The 26090-nt window shown below is 35.1% G+C and overlaps 1 protein-coding gene across 3 annotated transcripts in view; it reads left to right on the forward strand.

The window, feature by feature from the left end:
- The window catches only part of ush (Zinc finger protein ush), a 129745-nt gene that overhangs the window by 36586 nt on the left and 67069 nt on the right, over window positions 1-26090 (forward strand). Inside the window, exon 1 of one of the 3 annotated variants that reach the window (XM_013325808.1) lies at window positions 24690-24876. The exons of the other annotated variants lie outside the window; for them this stretch is intronic. Coding sequence (XP_013181262.1) covers window positions 24780-24876 — 97 coding nt within the window. The 5' untranslated portion in view covers window positions 24690-24779. Of the gene's footprint in view, window positions 1-24689; window positions 24877-26090 lie in introns of those variants that run through there. 3 annotated transcript variants of the gene reach the window in all.

Raw genomic sequence — 26090 nt, forward strand, 5'->3', positions numbered from 1 at the left:
ATGATTAACTACGAAATATTAACTATTAGTCACCTCAAATTCGGCGGTCGTTGCCGTCCAAAAGGTGTGTTGTGTTATGTGCATTATCAACAATATCGAGAGGCAGTGCTCCGTGTGGAGTGCGGCTATCGGCCGGGGTAATGGCGCGAAAATCGCCGATAGCAGCCCCCGCCCCCGTCTCTTGCCCCCCGCTCTTTACCCCTCTCTCACCCAAGCGACGCGTCACAAAGTTGCAGATGGCCTATCGGGGTAATTGCGCGGGAAGAGATAAACGTTCGGATAGATTCAGTTTTGATACTTAAGTTTATGTTTTCAAGTACAACACTCGATTTATTACTTAACACTTGATATAAACTTACTGATACAGTGAGAGTTCATAAAAATGGGCGTCCCTTAGGATTTAGTATGAGAAGAGCTTTATTATGGATTAGTTATTGCTCGCGACTTCCGTCGCACGTAATTAAAAACAAAATTAGTAATCTATGTGTTCTTTTAGACTATATTCTACATCCATGTCAAATTTTCTAGTGAACGTCCATCCATCGATACATCTTAAATTTTGAATTTATAATATAAGTAAGAAGTAAGATAAATGTTTTTACAGAAGAGAAGATTATCTCTAATTAAAACCTTAGCTTACATTGTACACGGATGTACAATTTGATGGATGTGAGTTCCACAGTATGCCGGTACATCAATTATCATCAACTTGGCGATTCGTTGGCGATCCATCACATCTTTTCCGCGATATGTATGATGCTGTAATCACTTAATAGATTCATTTACTTTACCTTTAGATCAACGGGTATCCATTGACAACGGTCGTCCGGTAAAAAATTGTAATTTTTTTTTAAATATAACAATGACTTTGTAAGAAATTATATTTGCCACATAGCTTGAAGCTATAATAAAGTTTGAATATTAAGTCAAAATATAATAAAAAAATGAGTACGTCATTTTGTCAGCGTGTGAACGTCGTGTCGTACCGTGGAGCTGCGACCTTGTGAGGTTGGAGTATCCCGATGTGCCTTTGCCATCGATATCGCGCACCAATGGATGAGCCTAAATTATTTATCCTATACGACAGAGCTGTGTATAACAGAGCCACAATATTTTCTTTTAATTTTTTTTTCCTCTATTATTATGTTTATAAAATCCCCTTAAGGTGCAGGTTTCCATTGTTTTGGTAAGAAGGTTTAAAAACTTCTGCTTCTACGGTTCTTAGTTTTTTTTTTCTACTTATTCATAGCTGAATATTGCATTAATATTGTCAATATTGCAATCAAAACTAATAATATAATTTAGATTATCTTTGACTTACTATAATAACTTTGTAACGCTTCAGAAATTCATACTTCAGTATTTGTAAGGGTGGTGTGAAGCGCGATATATTTCGTAGGAGATTAGAGTGAAAAGGGGCTGCAGATTGATCATACGGTGCGACGTTATCTCACCGCCTCAGATACCTGCGCTCCACGCCATCGGTTATTTTCCTCGGCCCATCCACATGCGATCGCCTGGAAGAAATATATGAGGGCAAACATCAAATTTTAGAGGTTATATGTCACGTAGTAATGCAAAAAAGTTTTTTCAAGATATTAAAAAACAATAGAGAACAAAATGTATGAGATAAAAGTCACCTAATTTCTTACTTTAAAAATATTTTAAATGAATTAAAATTTCTTATTACGCATTTTTAGACTTCATTTAATGTACTTATATTTTTTCATCTGTCCGCAAAATTCAATATAAATGAATAAAAGCTTTAAATTTCGTCTTTACTCTTTTGTTAATCGATTTCAAATCGAAGATCTGTTAAAATTCTAATTTTAAAATCGATACAGTGTGGAAACAAAAGAATCGTGGTATCGTGCGGGTAGCGGGCATCACTAGCGCGTCGCTATCGTGTCGCTATCGTGTCGTGAGATGGTCGTTAGCGCCGCGCCGGGCAAATTGCGCGTGACGATAAGCTATCGCCCTACCGTTCATTCAATAGGGATGTTTTTAAAATCACTCGGCTGGAGTTTTGTGTAGTCCGAGGTTAAGTTGGTAAGGATCACGTTTAGGAAACTTAATAAATTGATATTGCCTTTAGTGGGTAACTAGAGTTTTAATTTAGTTCCTAAAACCTTATCCAAAACTCTCTTAATGTCCGAACCAATAATCTATCTCAATTCATTCCTGTTATTTTAATTAACATATTGGATTTTATTTAAGAGCTCATTGATTTTCTTTTAAGAATGCTATAAATCTACTTTTCTAGTTTCAAACATACAAAATAATCTTTGGATCGATTTAAGACTTAATTCAGTGACATCAACAAACTTTACAAGCTTTTTGGAGTATTTCAAATTATAACGTTTTAGTTCTGTTGCCGTTTTACCTTGCCAAGGTAACAAGATAGCTAAACAATAAGCATTTCTTCGGAGACTAAATATATAAGTAAATTTGAAACACAAAGCGAACAGTAAACGCCGAATAAACAGATATTTATCCACAAATTACTCCTCAACGCCCGTGTTATTTACACAAAGTTTGATTTTCAATTCTATGCCCTATGTTTTAAGATTGGATTCCGTTTGTATTGTAACCTTTGCCTGTTGCTTTGGCGGATATTACTCGTTCTATCAGACGCCGGCTGGCGTTCAGTATCACCTTGTAATTCGCCAAATTACCTCCAGATCTTTGTGTAATTAAATACTTTCCTACACTCCCTCCTTTTATTTATATAGATTTTATTGTTTAAAAATAAATCAATAAGAAAATATTTCATCTTAGATTATTGATGTTTTTTTAATAAGTTCTTTAAGAAGTAATTTTAAAATGCGCGCTTAAAAACCTTGTGCTTAGGAGGTGCTTGTGTGACGTGGACTTAACAGACAGACGGACGGACAACGAAGTGATCCTATAAGGATTCTGTTTTTTTCATATGAGTTACGGAACCCTAAAAAACATTAAAAACGACATCGCGGTCAAAACTAAAGTTTGATAAAGAATTTAAAATATTAAAACATTTTTATTACAAGTGAACACGTCATGAAAAAGCTGAAAATACAGGGACATTTTTATTGAGGCCTATAACTGTTATGTAATGCGACGTGGATAACGTTAGCTTGCGCGTCGCTTGCGTTGGCTTGCGCGTAGCTTATCATATGCGCACAGCCGCGCCCGCGATACTATCTACCTAATTAATTTCCCGCCACAAACAATGCGGTAGTAAAAATGTGTGTCTTTTATACACCCTCGTCAGAGCGCACCCACGTCAACATAATTAATAAACCTGCATGCATTAGCACGGTGTTTAGGACCCGCTACCGCCATCTATGGACACGTTTTTAAATTTAAAATTTTATTTGATGAAACAAGTGCCTTGTGACTTTTAGATGTGTTGTCTTCATAGATTTATCTAAATTCTCTTTTGTTTTGTTTTTTTTTCCTAAAAATCCTAATGCTATGTTTTTCGCAGCATCCTTGTTGTCTGTCTATTAAAATTTATTCAAAGTTTTTGCTACCATTTTTTTCCCTTTTTTCTTGTCATTTGTCACTTTTTCGCATATCTGTGTATCGTAAAAGGATACAGTAAATATTCGTCATATGTTTTAAAATCCCAAAAGTAACACTAAATTGTTTCAACGTCAAAATAATTTAAGTTCTTAAATTCTTTAAATAATTCTTTATTTTGACTAGAAATTAAATTGTATACTACACTAGCTGTCGCCCGCGACTCTGACTGCGCGGTATTATCATAGTAGTATCATGTTAGTATCATTATAAGTAACATACGTGTTCTTTCAGAATATTTTCTGAAAATATGGCACATTTCAGCCATATCCTTTAAGCCGTGCTGAAGATATCTTCAAATATCCGTTCATCTATCCATCCAAACATTCGAATTTCATTATGAGTAAGATTAGTAAGATGGATACGTTTGTTTTTTAATTTGAAGTGCGTTACAACACTAGTTAGTTAAATAAAAAATAGTATTCGTAGACTGAGGTGTGAAATTATCGTAAATGTGTTTGTTTCGTGTGAACAATCATTTTTGAACTATTTATCTTCGCATGTTTAAAAATTGTGCTCCGATTACATTACTGTAAAAAATAATTTCACTGGTAGAGTTAGGAAACATAATTTATTCATCATCAGCTCACTATACGTCCCCACTGAGGGGATCGGAGCCTACCCTATGTTAGGGGTGACTAGGCCATAGTCAACCACGCTGGCCCTGTGCTGGTTCGTTGACTTCACACATGTCTTTGAATTTCTTCTCAGATATGTGCAGGTTGCATCACGATGTTTGATTTCACCGTAAGAACGTCGGATAAATGTACATATGTAAATCGGAAATCGAAAAACACATCGGTACATGGCAGGAATCGAACCCAGGACCTGCAAAATACAAGTCAATTACTGAAACCCCTGAGCCATCGACGCTCATATTATTATCAAGTACTAATGTTTAAAGTCATCTAGATTTTTAGCTCGAAATTGCTAAACATTTAAATCCTTCATTCACTAATTTTAGTACAAATCTTACTTCTTACTAATATTATAGATGGGAATGTTTGTATGGATGTTTTTAATAGGTATCTCCGGCGGCTGTACGGATCTCGATGGAATTTGTCATAGATGTATAACGTAGCCTGAAAGAATACATAGGCTAGTAATTTTTTTTAATCCCGGGCGGGCTTTAGCTAATAAAAATAAATAGCTGAAATACGTGTATTAATATCATTTCTAAAGTGTGAAAATTCTTATCATTGTTGAGACAAAATTGTTATATACCTTATACCATAAAAAACCTATATATTTAAAAAAAATAGTCACTTCAACTTTGATAAGCGACTGACATTAACATAGGATCGATAATTTGAAACAATACGTTATCAATAGAGGAAGACTCGGTGCCTCGCAAGAATAATGTGCTTTTAGTCATGTGGTTCCGTATTCCGGTATAATTAAAGGTCAACATACACGGACTGTTTCCAGCAGTCAGCAGCGGTAGCTTCTCGCCAGCAGATTCACCGTACACAGATTACAGTTTGCTGTAATTAGTTTGTGGTTAAAAAAGTCTGCGTGCTATACGTGTTATATTTTAAATTAACATTAAACTAATTGTCGTCCACGACTCCGTCCGTCGAATTGAAAAAAACTTAATTATGTGATTTTCCAAAATGTGTTCTACATCTATGCCAAATTTCAGCAAGATCGATGCAGCCGTTTTAGAGATACCTTCAAACAAACATACAACCAAACATTTGCATTTATAATATTAGTAAGAAGTAAAATAAGCTTTCTTCCTACAAACACTTGATAATACCAACCTCTTGAGATTTGCAGAGTAATGATTAGTTACATCTGTGTGCGTTTACGTCCACATGTGTTACGTCATTGTGTGTGTGTGTTGGTGTGTGTGAGGTGCGGCAGTGTGCGTGTGGCGGGCGTCGCGGGCGATAAGGATGTATTAGCACATTCCGCCCGGCGGCGGCGAGCGCCACTGTATTTATTCTTATCCGGTGTAAGGCAGGTTACACCCCTAGTGACGTGCCGTAGATATCGACAAAGTTACGACAACAGAGCCGAGGTAACATGATTTACCTTGTTTGCTGACGGTATTAACAATGTTTGATGAGAGTTAATTAGGCTAGGGATGGTCAACAAAACAATGTTATCCGAAAAGTAATTGATGGAGGAAAGTGGAAGTACGTCATATAAGTGGTGTAAGATTTTATTGCGCCTGTACTCAGAGTGTCTTAACGGTTACTTACCAGTGCTTTAGTGTAGATTTTGCATTAAAAATCCACCATCTACAAAACATTTAAAACCAATTACAACAAGCTATAAACAAAACAGAAAAATTCAAACATTCCATATTCGAAAACTAAAATAATTTAATTTATCACAAGTTAAATGTTAAAACAAAAGAATAAAAATACAACTTGATATTAAAATATCGATAATATAGAATAACAGTTATGATATCGATATAATGTGTGCACATCCCTCAAGCGAAGGGGGTGAAGCTTGGCGCTGCGAGATAACGCCGATAGCATCGGGGTGGCCGCCCCGATAGCGAATAATAATAATTTTATTATAGTGTACCACCCCCGCTTATAAACAACTTGCCTCTTTAATATTGTTCAATGTCTTTAAACTTTCTATTGCCTCTGAAAATAGAATTTAGATTGCATTGATAAGACAATATAGATTGTTTACTATTTTAAACAAGTATATAAACAATTTTATGACGCTAGTTGTCGCCCGCGACTCCGTTTGCGCGTAATTAAAAAACCTTTATAAATTACCTGTGTTCTTCTAGACTAAGCTATTGTGCTCATCAAGATCCGTTGAGACGTTTCGGAGATACCTTCTAACAAATATCCGTTCAAATATTCGCATTTACAATATTAGTAAGATTGCAAATTAGGAATGATAAATGCTTCATTAACTTCCTATATCATTGTTAACAACTGTTTATTTCACTATAGCAGAATGCATCAAACGTCTTTCTCGTTAATTTCAAATAATTTTACTTTGTCTAATTTATTTTTACGGTTATTTTAGAATACAAAATGAATGATATAAAAAAATCAATAAGTAAAAGAATTTAAATCTTAGGTTGAATGTACAAATGGCACACTTCAAGTGACCGTCAAAAATCGCGTTCACATCCGGCTGAACGGGTGGGGGAGGGCTGGGTGCGCCCCCTACCCGAGGGAGGTAGGGGGAGGGGAGCCGTTATCTCAAAGTCGCAGATTGAATATATTTCATGTGCGAGTTCATGTGAGATCCTTTGGAGCGCACTTTGAGAGTTTTTGTAAAGTGTTCCCGTTGAGCCTTGCGCGCGTGTGTGTAACACGCATACTAAAGCAACTACACAGTTGTTTGGTGAACTGTAAATTATGAATATTTGCTTAAATTATCAGATAGATTATATATAGAAGATATCTACGGAACCGATGAATGGATCACGCTGAAATTTGGCATAGATGTAGAACATAATCTGAAAGAACACATAGGCAATTAAGTTTTTTTTTTAATTCTGCGCGGACGAACTCGCGGACGACAGCTAGTATACCAAAGAATATGAGATAAAGTTAATTAATTTATGACTATAGTTCGTTATGAAGATAACTTACCGATCGATTTCATATAAAGACAGTATTACGTCATTTTATTCATGTAAATAACATTAATCTACAAATCGAGTCCCACGTGATCGCTTCAACAACAAACATTCGAATAAAAAAAGCGCACATAAAACAAACGGCATATCTAAGCATAGACTCATTAGCGCTATCGCTGCGCCGCACACGGCATTGTTAACAAACTGAATAAGTATCGCGTAATGAGCGCGATACGGCGCGGCATCGAACCCGCGACTGATAAGCACGCTGCCGCCACCTGCCGCCATCTGCCGGCAAGAGCAAACAACCTAGACGTGACCTATTGTTTTTTTTTAGAAAGTATTGAAAAATTACAAAACATAGTTTGCGCGTAAAATAAATACTACTCTGAGATTACGAATGAAAACATAAATATTCAAACGTCTTCCACACATCTTTACGCAGCAGTGAATTTCTACTCGCTGCAACTAAATAAATCTATATCTCTAGATATGATATTGAGAAGCCGTATAGCCCGCAATATAGAAGCATTTTCTAATAACTTCGTCCTAGCGGTGGGCTCGAGAAACAATGGCGGGCGGTGGCGCATGACACATGTCAAATGTCACGTAAACCTTATTTAAAATAACAGGAAAATATGAAATTAATTAATAGCAACAATAGCTTACTTAACAAAATCTTTAACCAGTTTTGTCATTTACCCCTTTTATATGACTTTAACCATACCAGTATAGCGGTGTCCTATTCTCGCGGGTTGCATGGGGTAGGTTGGGAAGGGGGTGATCGCTGAAAAACGTGAAAAGTAACCGAGATAAGGTCAGTTTTGGCCGCGTGGCCGCTGCGATAGCGCAGGGGTGGCGCTTTGTGCATTCAAAGCATTGATTTGGAAAGAATTATCGGAGTTCAGATATCGAAAATTTAATCTATTTTTTTTAATCTTAATGCGTATTTGTTTAGTATATTGTTTATTAACGTTTCTCTTTTAAAAGACGATGTCGATTTCAAAATAATTTTCACTTGACATGGTAATATATTAACAATATATAGATGTAAATTTAATCTCCAAATAAATAATTTATTAATTATTAAAAGTTTCAACTGTACTTATTAAAATGTAAACAAAAACAGAAGTTTTAATAGAAATATTTTATAATAATTTCCCTGCTTTGGCTCACCCCTACAACTTACCCCCACAGAATCATACGTCCGCCACGCACCACCGCTGGTATTCATGCACTTTTTGCAAGCGGACACTGAACTCACAATACTATGAACTCGTGTTAGTACAAATTCAAGTATACATTATTCCATAATTATTTTTTAACTCACTTTACATGCATAGTCGTAAGGAAATTCTAATGCACGATGTAAAAAATCTTCTGCATATAGGCGCTTTATGTTAGTGATAGATTAAAATCGAATTAGTGATAAAATTTACCTAAATATTCATGTCCTGATTAAAGATTTACGCTTGTTGATATATTGATGAGATGATAGAGCAAAATACAGCTGTCGCCCGCGACTCCGTTTGCGCTACATCCGCATTAATAAGATAAGAAAGAAGGATAGTCAAGTAATAATAATAAAAATAACGATAATTCAAGTCTTAAGGTTATCAGAAAAATTAAACAGGATGTTCTAAAATAATTTCGATCTACAAACAATTAGGCTGCCTGTATTTTTTTTAATTCATAGAGTTGAGTTACGTAAGTAGAGTTTTAATTGCGGGGACGCAGTGGCTGAAATATTTTCTGAAATGCATCATCGAGTGCAACACGCCACTTGGCGGCGCGCGTGCTGCCCGCCGACAGATGGCGCGATACGACTCATTTGCATTTCGCTGCAGATTTTTTTTTCTAGTAACATATGCACACTTATTACTAGAACAACGTTCTCAAGTGTGGTCCAAGTCACAAGATTTAAAAAAAAATGACTCGCAAATCACCACTGTATTTTAAAGAAAATTCTGGTATTCAGTTTACTTGCAAAAGGTACACGTATGTTATAGATTTGTTTGATTTTCATATCTGAAAATAAAAAAAATAATAATTTAATGTGATTTCATTATCCGCTTATCGCTTATATCTTAGGGACATAGTTTGTAGGTCAATTGCAGACCTCCGAGGTCATGACTCGTTGCCGTCGTAATGATATTATAATGTTATTTAATTTTACTTTTTTTTTGTTCACAGGTAAGTAGGTTATCAGGAGCGATCGTCCTACAAGCGCTCATACTAATTGCGGCCTCCTGCCGTCAGTAAATTCCTACTCGAAGGTTAATTCCTGACTGTAAGTAAATTCCTGCTCGAAAGGATTTATCGCCTGATTCAAAACGCCTTACGAAAAACATGTTGAATGCAATTTACTGCCTGTAACATACTGCAACATTAGTTTTGTTATAATTATATATTTTGTTAAATATTATTAACTACCAAATAGTATAAATGACTAAAATATAATATTGCTTTTGTGATCGGATTATTAAAGACGATTACAATATGTTGCATGCGGTGGGTTTCTGAGCTGTCATTGGTGTCTTTGTCAAAGCAGAGATAATAATATATTTTAAACGGAGATTTTGATCTCCGAAACCCACGGTAAGTAAATGAAATTTTATAAAACAATACAATCTTAAAATAGAACCATTTGTTTTACCTCAAAATTATAAGTGATAGAATAAGTGGGGAGTATCAAGCACGAGGTTGCGGGGGTAGAGGAGAGCAGGGTAGGGAAAAGAAGGGGAGGGAGGGTTCAGTACAAACACGGCAAAAGTTCACGTCCTCGTTATCTCATCTGTTTGACGGATTCGTGCCGACATCGCTGCGTATTCATATTTTGTGTACAGAGTATAAATTTTATAGAGATATCACTCTTAAATAGCCTATTAAAAATATAAAGTGTTGGGTTAAATCCATTTGGAAAACTTGTGGTAGAAAAATTTACAAAAAGATTTTAATAAATTCATCAATAAAAAAGATTATGATTCTAATTCAGATTAATTTTAAAATATACAGCCAGTAATAATAAAATGATTGACTCTATCAAAATTTAACCTGTGTGCCCAAGATTCAGAGTGACGTCAGTGATAAGGCAAGCTATTTGATCAAAGATAACATCTATGAGGCGCGGGGCGGGGGCGCTGGGCGGGGGCGGGCGGCCGCTATGCCGCAGGCTATTGCTATTTCACACGAGGGCATCACAGTAAGATAGAATAGTAGAGTAGAGCAGTACTACTATTGTTTGGAAGCTCACTCATAAAACAGTAGCAGTACTGCTCTGTTCTATTACTCTACCTCACAGTTCTACCCTTGTGCAAAAGTATTATCGGCCGCCCTGCTTTATCAGCGCGGTATAAATTCCCGGCCGATTCTTATCCGCGATACTGGGAGCGTTCACACTTTGTTATATTTTTGTTTGACCGTTATAAATTGTGATTAAGTTTACTTTGCTTTCAGTATTAGAGATTATTTTACGTTTTTATAATTTCTAATGAAAGGTAGATAGGTAAATAATAGGTTAAAATAGGAAAGTAAATGGGTCAAAGCTAAAGCAACGTCTATTTTACTTAATATTGGTATATTCCTAAATTATCTATAGTGTGTTCTGTCAAGTACTCAGTAACATAGGTATATACAGTGTAGAACAAATGTATTTGTTCGCGGCCCTATAACTCTATTTGCAAGTCCCGTTATCGGGCTGTTTGTCCGCTCCGCGCGGGCATAAAGCTCGATCAAGTCGGGTATCGCACCGATAGCGACCAACAAATACTTTTTATCTCAACCGGAGCTATGAAATTCTTTAGTTGAAAGTGCGCCATTTTATTGTACTCCATATCGCACTTTTGTACATATTTTATTGTGAAATTCACCTGTCTTGATACTTGCATTGTGACATAATATTTAACGTTAAAATAAAGGTTAGATCCTTGTAAATTTTACCGTTAAACATATTTTCTTATGTAACTATAGAATATTAGCTACCCATATCTTACTAACGTTTTAAATTTGAAACTTTAGGTGAATCAATCGATGGATGTTTGTTAGAAGATATCTCCAAAAGGCTCAACTGATTTTAATGAAATTTGGCACACATGTAGAACACAGTCGGGAAGAACACATAGGTTACTTATTATGTTTTTTTAATTCTGTACAGACGAAGTCACGAGCGACAACTAATTATTGACATTAATCTCACAATTTTCAAGATTTTTTTTTTTATAAAATAAGTCGAATGACATATGTCTTCTATAATTTTACAGAATAAGGTCCGAAGAAAATACAAAGTTAAAGTAAAATATTCTTCCCATCCTTAAGTTTCCATATCCGGGGAACGAGCGTATTGCATTAGCGATGTTTGTTGCAGGTGTTTAATTAATTCTGATATTGAGTTGGGAACAGATACTCGTAGGATATTAATTGTAAGATAACATTCACCTGCATGCACATATATTTGCAATGAAGATTCTTAAATATTTCAATTACAATTTCTAACAATTCTAATAAAGAGAGCGTCGTTGGTTCAGGGAACAAGCGCTTGACTTGCAATCTGCAGGTCCTGGGTCAATCCTGCCATGTACCAATGTGTTTTTCGATTTCCCATTTACATATGTACATTTATCCGACGTTCTTACGGTGAAGGAAAACATCGTGATGCAACCTGCATATGAGAAGAAATTCAAAGATATGTGTGAAGTTAACCCGCACTGGGCCAGCATGGTTGAATAAGGTTTAATCACCCCTAAGTTAGGATAGGCTACGAGCCCCTCGGTGGGGACGTATAGTGAGCTGATGATGATGAACAATTCTAATATTTTAAATACCACGATTAAGCATTGTTATTAATGCTGTATAAATTGTTTTTCAATGAATCCTATTGATGTGATGTTAATAATTTTTACTTCGTAACTAAACTAGTATTGTATTAGTAATAAAAAAAGAAGTTTTGTGAATAATTGATCCCTTTTACTCTTAAATCTTCGGGAACTATAGAGTATTTTGTTCTTATTATAAATTGTGTTCAAAATTACGTACATTGATTCATAGCCGATCCGTGTTTTGACCTTAGTTCACTTTTAAACATTATCTATGTTATTGTGTTTATGTCGTACACACGTGCAGGCTGATCAACAAGCCTTATTAATAAGAAATAATTATTGGCTGGTCCGCTATCGGCTCGCTTCCTGTCCGTTACCGCGTGAGATACGGTGCGACGATTACATCGAACCGGGCTAATTAGACTTATCGTAGACCAATTATTTATAAGCTCAGTTTATCGAGCCATTGTTTTAAGTTGGTGTGACACACGGACGGCTGCGTTGCCGAACATGGAAACTTAATTGTTAACGCACGTAGATATTTTTAAACTTATATTTACGTATGCATAATAGGTTATTTATACGTTTATTACTAGTATTTTAGCAAGATGTTTATTGCAAAGAAATATATTAAATGTTAAAATGTTATTTGTCATAGCGTAATTCGATGCTTTGTGTATAATTGTATCACATCTATTAAATGCCAAATAGAGCAAGCGAATTGCATATAATTCCTTCGTCTCCGATGCAACCGTTTAAATGGTTTTATCCAGCTCTATAAGTATAGAGAGACGCATTAAACACAAATTCCGTCCGCCATCAATTGCCAAAAGCAACGCTTAACGAAACATATAGCCCATAAAAATGTTAATACTCTAATGCAATTGCACATTTCTTATATGTAATTTGCCACTTTTAAAAACGAAAAATGTATAGTATGTCGCTTGGCGTAAAGCATAAGCTTTAGCGTTTTTACAAAAATATATAATTTATACGTGTTTGTTTTCGAGATATTTCTTCTAATGATTTTAACTAAATGTTAGAGGAATATCATAGTACATTTTTTATTTTCTCTTAAAGGAAATAATTCATCTATGGTTTGGTTTTTCGTCATTTTTGGCTTAATTTTTTGCATTTAAAACAACAATTATCTTCAACAGTGTAAATTTCAATGTGTTTAAGTGTTATTTTATTGAGTACATAACTGACGAAATTAGAAACTTAAATAGAAGACAAATTAAACGCTCCGAGTTCGCTTTCAAATTGCGCTAAGGTACAACTGTCCGGTGGTTGCAGTATTCTTGAAAACGGCCGTTAAGGAAATGGGACATGTAAATGAAGGCATTGGCCGACCGAGAATTGGCCGTGATAGGTTTCCTTTTCGATTTCAAATACGTCTTCGCCGTCGTCATACATTATAGGATGTTATTAGAGCTACAATTGGTTGCAACGTTTTGGGAAAATACTACAAGAGTCAAGTGTGGTTACAAATGTTTATACCTTTATAAGAATCTTTCGAACAAGAGCTTCAAGAGGCTTCATCAGCAGTCGCTGTGTCTATGAACATCAAAGTGAAAATTAATAACTACAGTATAAATATAGTACGTGGTAAAAACAAAAATAATGACCAATTAATTTATTGTGCTATGCTTGGTCGCAATTAAACAACAAAAACAAGTCTCGCAGTATCGACGATCGAGTTGCCAAAACGCACAGCGGTTGGACGTTGTAAACTATGTCGAACAATGCGTTTTTGTGCCAAAAGCTATAAGAAATGGTGGTAGTGAATTACGCATTCATCCTATCTTTTTTCAAGCTATTGATAAAAAATAAAAAGAAAAATATTTGATTTAACTGTATCAAATCATAACAGCTCTTAAAATGAACAGAACATTAGGATATTAACTGTAGTTACCACAAATTAACCCACCAGGACGCCCAATGTTTTTAAATTACCAGATTCTCAATACCTATATTTATAAGGTTCGGGCCGCACGATGCGTGAAAAAGCGACGGACCATTTTTAACCCGAACTCCCCGACAATTGTTAATAACGTACAAAAGAAATCAGATTTTAATCTTCTTGATCCGAGAGAACAATATTATCGAACGTGAAAAAACACGGACAAAAACGGCGACTGCCCCACAATGGAGTAACAAATGCTCACGACTGTACTTGATAAACGAGAAAGTGACTACCGACACCCTGACGGCCACCTACAGACGATTACATCGTTTACGCAGCGATACATGGACGTTTACATATGACTGGTCTATATGGTATACCATACTTCAGCGGAATTCGATGAGTCGATGAGCGATATGATTGAAGGTTACCTAGTAGAGTGGTGTCTTTGCTAGTTTATTGGTACTAATAAGGTATTGTTTGTGATAAAGAATGAATGTTTTGTATGTATCTTTATACACCATGAACCCTGAAGGAAAATAAATGCAATTTTGAGTTACATATACGATACAAACTACAAATGTCGCAAACCTTGTTTTAAAAATATATTCTTTATTAATCTAGCATCCATAATTTAAATAAAAGAAAAATATCTTAGGATCATTCGATCTTTCAAATCAAAGAATACCTTATATGTTACAGGAGGAGCTACGGGCTGCAACACGATCCTCACTAAATTAAGTCTTGAGCGAGCTTTGTCGTGAATAACAAATGTTTAAAACTGTTTAAAGGTATAAAACACTAGGTCCCCATTGTTATGGCGATCCAATCTCGCTCGCCACACAAAGGGCTGGCGCGTATCGTGGTAGCGGGCCGCGTTTGACAAATGAGCCAGGCGCGCGCCCACCCATACAGCTCCCCGTATTATGATACTACATATCTAAACGTTTCGATCGCGATAGATCGTTTGCTTTTATACAAGGTGTCACATTCGGTGTAAGAATAATTGTGTAATTAAATCTCAGGAGCATTATTAAGCTTAAGTGTTTATGTTTGTATTTATCATTCTTAATATGTATCGTAGGTTGATGTAATTATCAATGAAAGAGAACACATGGTTACCAAGAACCTGATCGTTGACACACTATACTAATAGTTGTTTAAAAATATTATAGTAACACTATTCCCGGTTATCAGTGAACAAGAATCTTGTTCGAGCAACAGTATCGTCTGTCGATAGTGTGCACCCATTTTTCTTTAACACAACAAAGGATGTAATCGGCCGTATATATGATCCCGTTTCTGTGGTCCAAGTCAAACGATTAGATTGAAGATTCAAGGATCAACGCATTTTAAAAATAATCATTTTAGATCCATAGGCAAACGGATACCTCATTAATATTTTATTGGATTTTAATTATTTGGTCCTTATGCGGTTACTTTTTGAACACATGGTTTATGAGTACAGTATTACTTAAGGTTGTATTCAAAAACAAGTGTTTTTTATTAAGTTTTCCTGAATCGGCATATAAATAAATCTGTCGTTGTATTTAATCTTTGTTCAAACCGACTTCTTAACCATTGAAAATAACTGCAGTGATTTTACACTGAAAACAATTAATTCTTTACAAATCAATGTTATATTTAAAATCATGTAAATCGCTCAGAGTCCTTAACTTGTATCGCGGGTTACCGTGGCGACACGTCACCGCCCTCTATCGGCCTTAATGATTCACATGGTGATTTCATGTCGCGGTCAACGGGTATCTTGTTTTTTCATTTTTATACTAAATAAATTCATCATTAGTCAGAATACAAAGGTGTGTAAACAAAGAATGACTTAAAAGTCAAAAGGCAAAGGTAAACTATAGTACGAAAAGCTTAGCGATTCTCAAACTTTTTTGGCAACGGAACCCTAGATTCTAGGCCCTTAAATAGTAATTTGTAACCCTTTTGTTACGTCAGTGGTTCAGTACGCGTCCAAACTTTTGTTGAAAATACTACTGATTTTTCTTCTGGAATCTTATAGTAGTGTTTAAGTATTTAATTAATTACCATCATTAAATATTTGCGTGGAAGCACCAAAAACAACTGCGCGGAGCTCCAGAGTTCCGCGACCATACTTTGGGTAACGCTGTTCTAAGCTATTGAATAAATTAAACGATCGACATACTTCAGTTCCCCAAATTAATATAAACTCAAGTGACACATGTTGTATCCATTCCAAAGGCATTAAGGCTCTAACCAACTTGTATTTACATATGTAATAAATTCCTCAATGAGGCTGCGTCAAAGATACGAACAAACAATCAATTTTAAACCTTATTGCTAAATTGTAAAGTATATTTCTCGTTACTTAAGTTTAATACCACACGGGTTTGATAAAATAATTGTCGTATCTAGTAAATATAGCGCTATTGACATTCAAGACAAATTCCAAATATATGTTTTAGGAAAGGTTAACTTTTCCCGAGAAGTCGGAAATATTGCGTGGTTATATTCTGCCGAATTCTTGCGAAGACATGAGGAAGTATTTTACTTATTAAATCACAGACTTGTATACGTTGATTACGTTTTCTTCCGTCCGCGCGGAATTAATAATTAGTAGCCTATGTGTTCTTCCAGACTATGTTCTACATCTATGCCGAATTTCATCGAGATCCGTTAAGCCGTCTCGGAGATATAACAAACATCCATGCATCCAAACATTCGCATTTATAATATAAGTAAGATTTTAGACACACTTAATTGTATGCCATTATTCTATCCATTATTGAATTTTTATTTCGATATCATGCATACGTCATGAATTCCAATATTGTGACGTTTTCTAGAGATGTAGACATGAGATAGCACACAGGACGCGCCGGGATCGCGTTTCAGGGAATCAAGAGCTGAATAAAGCCCGATCGGGATCAGACAATTTCGCAAAAACTACACAACGCGATACGTTGTAGCGATCGCTGATAGGGTTAGAGTACGGTCAGCAAAATAAGTATTAACGAGCCTATTACATTAATTATTTTGTCGTATTATTTAATAAAGGTTTAATAAATAACAAATGTAAAGTTATTGTAACTACAACTTACTTTTACATATTAAATATATGAAAAAAAAATTCAATTATTTTTTTAATTTTATTTTAAAGACTAAATCCAGCCTTTTTCGTAGTTCTTTGTATACGTTGATATTGAATTTATCTTAATGCCCCTTTGTGTAGTAGTTATTCAACTCATTTTCTAAACAATAACTGTATAAGGATTTCATATAATAAATTAAAAATATAAAAATCCGATTGACGTTTTTGCTAACGCCACCCGACGGGCACACACGGCCTGCGAGCGTATCGTACAATCTAATATTATTCTGGGAACGACCTTAATAAGTCACTACAGAATGTTATCTATACCATTTTATCGGGCGCGCCGATAATGATCTCCATCCAATTAGCCTCACAAAGCAATATGGGCCGTCTCGGGCACAGTTATGACGGGTACTGACTAAGCTCTCTGTTTTACTTCGCCTAGGCAAGTATAATACAGCTTCTCATATGTTATGTCATCTGACTTCCGTATGACATTCAAAGTTAACACCGAGAAGGCTATCTGATCCAGTGGGAATAATTCAAACTAAATTTTGACAGCTCACTAGCACTCCTCCTATCAACGTCATAAAATGACACAAAGATCCTTTTTCTACTGTAGTTGTCAGGCCGTTTTTTTCTTTTATATAATTTTCTACGTCTAATAAGGTTTGTTATACATTCTGCCAGAATTAACCGCAATAGCAGCGCCCCTCACCGGTTGAGATATTCTTGTTTGACTAAACACACCCGCATGTGAAGTGGCATTATGTTTGTTACTGACGTTTGCGTTTCAGACGTTTATGATTAAAGTTAGTAAGTGTTTAACTCATTTCTATTTTCGAAACATCTGAAAAAATCAGTGTTTAATTTATAAGTGCTTCGTCAGTGATATACTAAGGTCAATTCACACTTTTAAGGACCAGCTTTATGAGTAAATATTGCGGATATGTGGCGCCCCCTACCTGTACTGCGTTATTAAACTTGATCGGTTACTATCGGTTGGCATCCAACCGCCTCTTGACGAAAATCACGTTCGAACGTCTTGATTCGATTTTAGCAAAATCGATTAATTTTCGATAATCGACTCGATTATTTTGGATTGTTGTATTATAATAATATCGATATCGATTTGAATTCTAGTAACCTTTTAAGTTGACCTGAACAATTAAATATAAAATCAATGAAGAAATTCTAAATTTTTTAATACAAAATTTAAAACTTGTCTTCTTTAATTTATAAGTATCTAAATTCATACCTGTTTTATGGTTACCCTGATATACTTGCGTGAAATATCAACGGAGTATAATTAAAAAAAATATGCCCGTCATGGCAAACAACATTAACGGAGCGATATTGAGTTTGAGATACGATCAGCACCATTGATGGAATGATAGCGACTCAATAGATATGCTATCTGTACTCCCTTCCACCTCCCCCTTTCTACTACCCGCGGCAGGTGAGCAGTGGTTAGGGTTGCCACCTATTCAGGAATTCATGACACATATTTGAGTTATGATTTTGACATCAATGTCTTCGCATCAGAGTTGTATGGTGTGGAACATCGTAACCAGATGTCATTTTCGTCACCCATTAAAGACTTAAGGGTTTAAAAACCTTTAGTCATTTTTATTACAAAAGTCTGTATCCTGTAGCGGCAGTACAGGATATGGCTTTACAATTATTTGTCATGTTCCCTGACAATTGTGTTTACAGTATTTACTGAATTACAAATATGATTGTTTAGTGTTTATAAAATTTTGATTTTAATATTTACAGTAGTAAATCTCAAGTGTATTGTCAAAGAGTATGCAATGTATTGCAAGTTGTTTAAAAAATATTGATTTATATAGTTCGTATTTTGAGCGATCATTGCGGTTGGTCCACGCATTCTTCAATGGTATGTCACGTCAAATTGTCGTGTGAACACACGTCAGTGTAAATATGTTTTGAGGAATTTTAAGTAACGTAGTGACTGTCTTTCGATTTTAACTTTAAAGGAATATTGTTATAATCAAGAGTATTTATTGAAATTATTGGATACACTTTTAACACACTTTCAATTAGTGTAGCCTTAGGCTGTTTGTATTTGCTGATGTGGTCGAGAAAGCTTTTACTGTACTCCTAAGATTTAATTGTTTAAATATGGAACTCCATCTCCTTTGCTTATTACTAATAACAAAGATGTAAACACAACTATCGCGGGATCAGAGCTGGCGACTTGCTAAGTACATTTGGATATACATAACCTGACAGATAAGCTCCGATTAGTTTTTCCCTTTTTTTCCCATCAAACAGTTGTCGGCCGTCGCCGCAATAAGAATCCATTAGGTCCTCACGAGCTCTCGCTGATTAATTCCTTTTTATCATTCGGGCTTGTATTATCAACAGTTGAGTACTGCCGTGATTTATACGAGGCGTTATCGCGCGAGATGCGAGATGGCGCCGGCGGTCACCACTATCTCGCTTCGAGTCTTTCTTTCACTAATCTTTGGCCGAACCTTGTCATAGCGGCGCCTCTGTTTTTAGGGTTCCCCTACTCTATGTTAAATGTCAAATATCTGTAAAAACATTATCGAAGGAATTAAAGAAGTATGATTAACGAAGGATCTGATATTTCCTAATAGTCGGGGTCCAATTTAGAATAAAGACGACGTTACAAAAACCTAATCACTTTCCGTTGCGATGCAAAAATAATATTTATTGAATTTTTATTCTGCTAAACTATTATAAAAGACTAGTTTATTCTGTACTACATAAGTCCAAGCTAATTAAATCATTGTACATGCAAACATAAATATTATATCTTAAATAAAATATACGGAACACTAAAATATACCCACGCGTTTGTCACTGACAGTTTCGTTATGTCGTCCAGTTCAAATTGTTTAAGTAGTCCGACATAAAGATGGCCGTTAAACAACTAACTACGACTAATTCGGAGGCGCTTATTAGGGCCTTTATTAACGCGTCTGTGTGTGTGTCCATTTGTCACACGATCACACGGAGGCTTTTTTTCTATCTTTTATTATGTAAATTAGTAAAATTTGTTTCGAATGAAACTGTAATCTTACATGAAGTAGAATCCTGTTTGTTATATTTGTGAGTAAAAACAAATTAGAAAGTCAGATTTTAAAAATGTCTTCTCCTTCTAATGCCTCTCGAATACTGAAGGTTTGTTGTCAGCTTAGCGAACCCATCCCTGTCCTGTGCTAAACGAAAATGTCGTTCAAGGCTGGCAATAGTGGTCCATTCCCGAATGTTTCTCAACCACGACTTTCTTATCCTTCCAACCCGTCTTCTGCCTGCAATTTTACCCTGATAATTATGAAGAAACTCATATTTTTCGTGTCGCAAAACATAGCCTAAATATGCAACATTTCTCTTTTAAAAATTGATAGATTGAAAGTCGAATAATGTTTAATCTTAAAACACTAGCACTGCATCAAGTAAAGACTGCCTATAAATATAGTTGTCAGAGTAGAGCGAGATCTGTAAATTCCTAACAGCTTAACTTGCAGTTTAACAAGCTAAGATTAGAATCGGATCGCTCGTAAGAAACAAACAGGCAGCGAGATAAACATCGTTGCCACATCGCTTTGTTCCAAGATCACGAGAAATCTGAGCAAAGCTTGCGACATGAACATAGCCTTACTAGTAACACACTAATATAAAAGACAGACGGCAATATTACTTGTTTGTTTAAGATTTTTTTTAACAAAATTCAAAAGTAAACTAGACAAATAAACGGTGAATTGTGCGTTGCTACACTACTATTCAAAGTTTATAGCGGCTTGCGATTTCGCATGAGATGTAGGAGAAGGCGAGCAGCAATAAAATTTGAATCTTGTAATATCAATGTGGATTACAAAAATCTTTAGTAGCACGTCAACGATCTCGTTGAAATGTAAGAAACATGTATAAATACAAATATAACTACAGATCGAAGTAACCTGAGTAACACGATACGAGCAGCGGTGAGGAATGTCAGACAACATCGCTCTCATATCCGAACTGTCAAAATATTTTAGGTTATCTACAACCAGTTAAAAGTATATCTGTTAACTATTGTATTACATTGTTTGATGTTGCATATTTGTGCATGATAGTAACAATTTGTTTATGAAGGTACTGACACAGAAATCCGGACTGTTCGTAAACTGACTGCCGGTGAAGTATGCTAGCTATGAAGTCTTTGCGAATTAAACCAATTTTATATGTAAAAAATGTTATATTTTTACATGGTATCATATCTTATGAAAGAAACTCATCAGTAGATAGTACAATAATTTATGATTCACGATTATTTTATCATCAGAGTGTTCCCGGGACGTCATTCTGTAAGATAAGGTACAAAAAACAAATGAGTGGCGAGCGGCCGCGATCTCGCAGATATGGAAGAAATCTCGCGCCGACATCGCGGCCAGACTTGCTGCATGATGCCCACCTGTCTGCTATCGTAGCATCATAAGGGTGGGTACACATCTAGAGAACGTAACACGATTGCTCGCGAGCCGTTCTTGAACTACGTATTAATAATTCTACATATTAAAACTATACGCATTTGACAAGCTTAAATTAGAGCTTGGCCACGATGTCGACTAATGTTAAGAAATTTGCTTATCCTCACCTTTCTTTTGAAGTGGACAGTATACGCCGGCAATTTGTTCTAATCCTGTGCTCTATGTGGACGTACCCTAATAACACTATCTCTCACCAGGATCTTGGTGCAATCTCGACGCTATTATTGTTCTGGATCTTACCATCTTTGTCGTGTCACAGGATGAATGCGTTGCGATGTGACCGTGGGCTTCCACTGCCGAAACACTCGTACAGAAACATATAGCCATCTCTGTTTTTCTCTTTGAAATGATAGAAAAGAACTATGTATGTTTGTATTGTGGGTTTTGTCAACATATATTGAATAAATGAGTTTTAATAATAGTCGTACAATGGCATACTTTTATGATAGAGATGAAAATTGTTATATAAAATAAAAATACCGCTTGTTGTCCTTTGAAATTTATTACAACAAAACAATTATAAGTTTTCTTTGTCTTTGCAACGTAAAAAGACTCATTTCCTCGTATCTTTTTTGATACAAGAATAATCTTAAGTAATGTATGATGAACATTACCGCAAACAAATTGTCCGGATGTAGGAACAATAAGAAAACACGATTATAATCTAAAGAGATTTATTTTCGCGCCTAAAATTTCTGATAATCGATTTGAGCTGTCAAATCGATTGCTAGAATCGATATATCATAAATAAAAGCTTATTATTTATCGTATTTATTTATTATACAATGGAGACATAAAACAATAAAAATCAATAATTTATACCTACGTCACGTAGAGGTTAGATTTTTAACATCTTACTAATATTATAAAAAGCGAATGTTTAGATGGATGTTTGTTACAAGCTATCTCCAAAACAACTGCATGGATGAAATTTGGCACAGATATAGAACGTAGTTTAGAAAAACAGATAGGAAAAGTTCATGATTATTTTGTCAGAGACTTCGTCAACAAAATAAAGGGAAAACCATAAAAGTTTAAACTTCCACGATGGAATTTTTTCATGCGAATTATTCTGTACGACATTTTTGGAAGAGGAATAAAAAACTGTTTATATTTGCTAGTTATATGCTGCTAGAGTACTAGCGCAACACTAGCCTTTCTAAATGTCGACGTTTATTTCCCATCACTAATCATTCTGACACTTGACTTTGGCGCAAATGGCACACTTTCTTTACAAAGAATTCCAACTAATAATATCTTAAAATAATAAGGGAACTGTTTATACTAAGAAGAAGTTCGCCTAATCACCCATCACCCTTAACTTAGGGTAGGCTCCAAGCCCCTCGGTGGAGACGTATAGTGAGCTGATGATGTTTATACTAAGAAACCATTACTAGTCTCCCTTCAAGTCATTATTTCTTATTATATAAATTATTATAAAGATAAGATAGCAATAAGACGGTAATATTATATTAATTAAAATTATCATTATCTGTTTGTTGGATCGTAATGGCGTCGATTCAGTCTTGCGATTCAGATGCAAAGATTTAAGTTGAAATAAAAACATATTTAAATATATCGATAATGGGAAATTACCATAACTTTTATACCTGGATTAAAAATAATTAACATTAAATAGCTTTTTACAAGAATTAATAAATATCTTGATTATATAGATAAAGAAGCGATGCTTTAAATTCGACTTTTAGCAATCTATTATCTATCTAGTCGGCGGTATTTCCAAACCGCTACGACTTAGGGTCCTTCAAGAAGCGAGCGTATCACTATCTTAAAGGCCGGCAACGCGTCTGCGGTTCCTCTGGTATTGCTGATGTCCATGGGCTTCGTTGAACACCTCGGTGTTCCCGCTGCTCGTTTGCCTCCTTCTGTTATAAAAAAAATCTATGTTGTTATAAATTAAAAATTCGTTAAGCCTTTTAGACAACAGAAGATCACATACTAAAATTATGTTCCTTCCTTCAGTCGGGAAAAACAATACATTTTACAATTATTACAAGAAAGTTCTTTGAGATATACTCTACTACAAATTATTATATTAAAGTCGAAAGTTCTATATTTTTTTTTCAAATAATTTATTTGAACTTTAAGTCCATTAGTATTAAAGTTCAATGTTCAAGTTATTAATCTTTATTTGGTTGTATCTTGCACGTATGGAAAACGTCCGCGATTTCCCGATTTGACAAAAGAAGTTTGCGTGTTTTGTTTTAATTCTTAAGTAAGAGTTGAGTAAATGATATGATTACAATAGTAATACTCTCTCGTTTGTTTTAACTTTGTTAGATTAAAATGGTTTTGGAAATTCACTTGAATAATATTCTTGCATACATTATTGCATACATTCTTGCATTGCAAGTGCATAACAAAAAAATGTTTAACCCTTAGTTGCCTGATTTTACATACGAAAGTGATTTATTTTTAATATTACTGTGTTTGCTCGATAAAATAAACAATAATGAAATTTGTTTTTTTTTTTTAATTTCGTTGGAAAGAATATTATACAACAGTAAAATAGGTACAGCCAACCTATAAAAAAACTAATAGTAATGTGAACATTCGGTTTAAAAGATTGGTATCAAAATTGAAACTCTAGGCTACTAAGAGTTAAAAATATTACGTATATTTTTTTAATGAATTTTAATTTGAAAGAAGTTTAAGTTATTAAAATTTAAAAATGAGATTCATGTAAATTTCTTCACCGTTTTTCTGATGTAAATACTTTGTGAATTTATTTGAAAGGACAAATGAAAATGCAATTTATGATACACGGTATTCGGTCTAATAAAATGTCCGAATACATTTAAGATTATTAAAGTCATGTATTAGTGAACCCTTAACTTACAGTCACTATCGTTAATCTGTTTACAAGTTAACCCTACACATCTATGACAATTAAAGCGATATTTCGTTTCGCGAATCCCGTTGGGAACGATTCGCTATCGTCGACATCGCCCACCATAGATACGACTTTTATGGCGGCCAGCTTTTTTATTTGACATTTTATACAAGTTTATTCAAACACGCCGATAGGATCGGAGACTTTATCTTTCAATGCAACGTTACCGCGAGCCCGGGCGCGATACTATCTCGGCCCAGGCATTGCTAGTTAAAGCAGCCTGATAAGGGATCGCGCGCGCGTGTGTGTGTGCAACGTACGGACAAGGGGCCGCTGTGTGCGCGGAGGGGCGCCCCAACGCCGCCAGCCAGTCACTCAATTTACGCGGCAAAAGAATGACGTCGCAAGCGAAAACACGAGCTCCGTTCGGTTATTTGTTGAACTAGTGTTGTTTGTGTGAGCGAAGGCGCTGTGATGTTATTGTGGCTGCGGTACCTGAAGCAGCTGGAGCTGGCGTGCGCCAGTGCCGCCGACATGCCGCCAGGCGGCGCTGAACACGTCAAAACAATCTGTAAGCAAACTTTCTTGTTTACTAATCATAATAGCTTAACTCTGCCGTCGCTCTTTTAATTAAGCAAACTAGTAAAGAAAAAAACAAATCGGAATTACCTTTTTAATTATATTTTTAATTATAAAAATAAGTTTAAATAGCGCATCGACCTGTAGATTTAACTAAATGTTAAACATCACTTAGCCGAGAACAATTGCCACCTTTCGTATTATTTTAGCGTAAATATAAAATGCACTTAAGTTATTTCGATAAAAATGCTACAAGCAAATTACTTAAGTAAACAGCATGTTGCTATGATTTCGATGAAAACATGATAAGAGACTCGTTATGATATGTTTTTTTATCTTGTTTGTTTGTATGATAGTCATAACTGGAATAAAAGTAAACAAGGGATTTTTAAACCGTTTTCCTCTTATCATCTATAAGGATTATGAATCCAAAACTCTAATCCATAAATTATGACAATGATATTAATTTACTAAATTTATTTTGCTATAATACTTAAAATGCTGTGTTACAGTGGGGTAGACAGGACTCCAAAAGCTAAGCTACATCATTAATTGCATAAAATATATTATAAATACTATAAAATATATTTATAATACTATCTACGTAAAATACATTTATTTTTTTTACATTTTTATCTTATTACTTTTAATACTGGATACTGGCAGCCATTAAAGCAATGTAGATTAAAAGATAAAAAACAGACATAGATTAAAAAAGCCAGCTGCACACATTGAAGCCCTTTGACAACTGCAAATTACCATCTCCACTTGAAATTCCAGACGTGTGTGGCGCGTCGCCTATTTTGACAGCTCCTGTCAGTGTCAAACATGTCTGCCTACTGTGCGGTATCTTGGAGGGAAATCTTAGTGAACTGTCAATCTTTGTACGGTTACTTATTAAAATTATTTTAGTATATATATAGTTATCCGATCGTTATCGTTTAAATAGATACACTTTCACACGTACAATGTTTTAATGACGTTTTATGTGTCACTGCGATTGTGTTGGTTATATGGTTTTGTAACTAAACAAAAACAACAACTTTATAACCCAGTAACCCAAAGGGGTAGGCAGAGACAACGGACCTCCAGGCACAAATACTACTTCCATCTTATTGTTTAGATTCCTGAGCTAAGAATTTATTTACTAAGTATTTGTTGATTTCATAATTATTTTTAAAATATTTTATAGATTTTACAATTAAA

This window comes from Papilio xuthus, unplaced genomic scaffold (assembly GCF_000836235.2).
Source record: "Papilio xuthus unplaced genomic scaffold, Pxut_1.1 DF824655.1, whole genome shotgun sequence".
Classification (NCBI taxonomy): domain Eukaryota; kingdom Metazoa; phylum Arthropoda; class Insecta; order Lepidoptera; family Papilionidae; genus Papilio; species Papilio xuthus.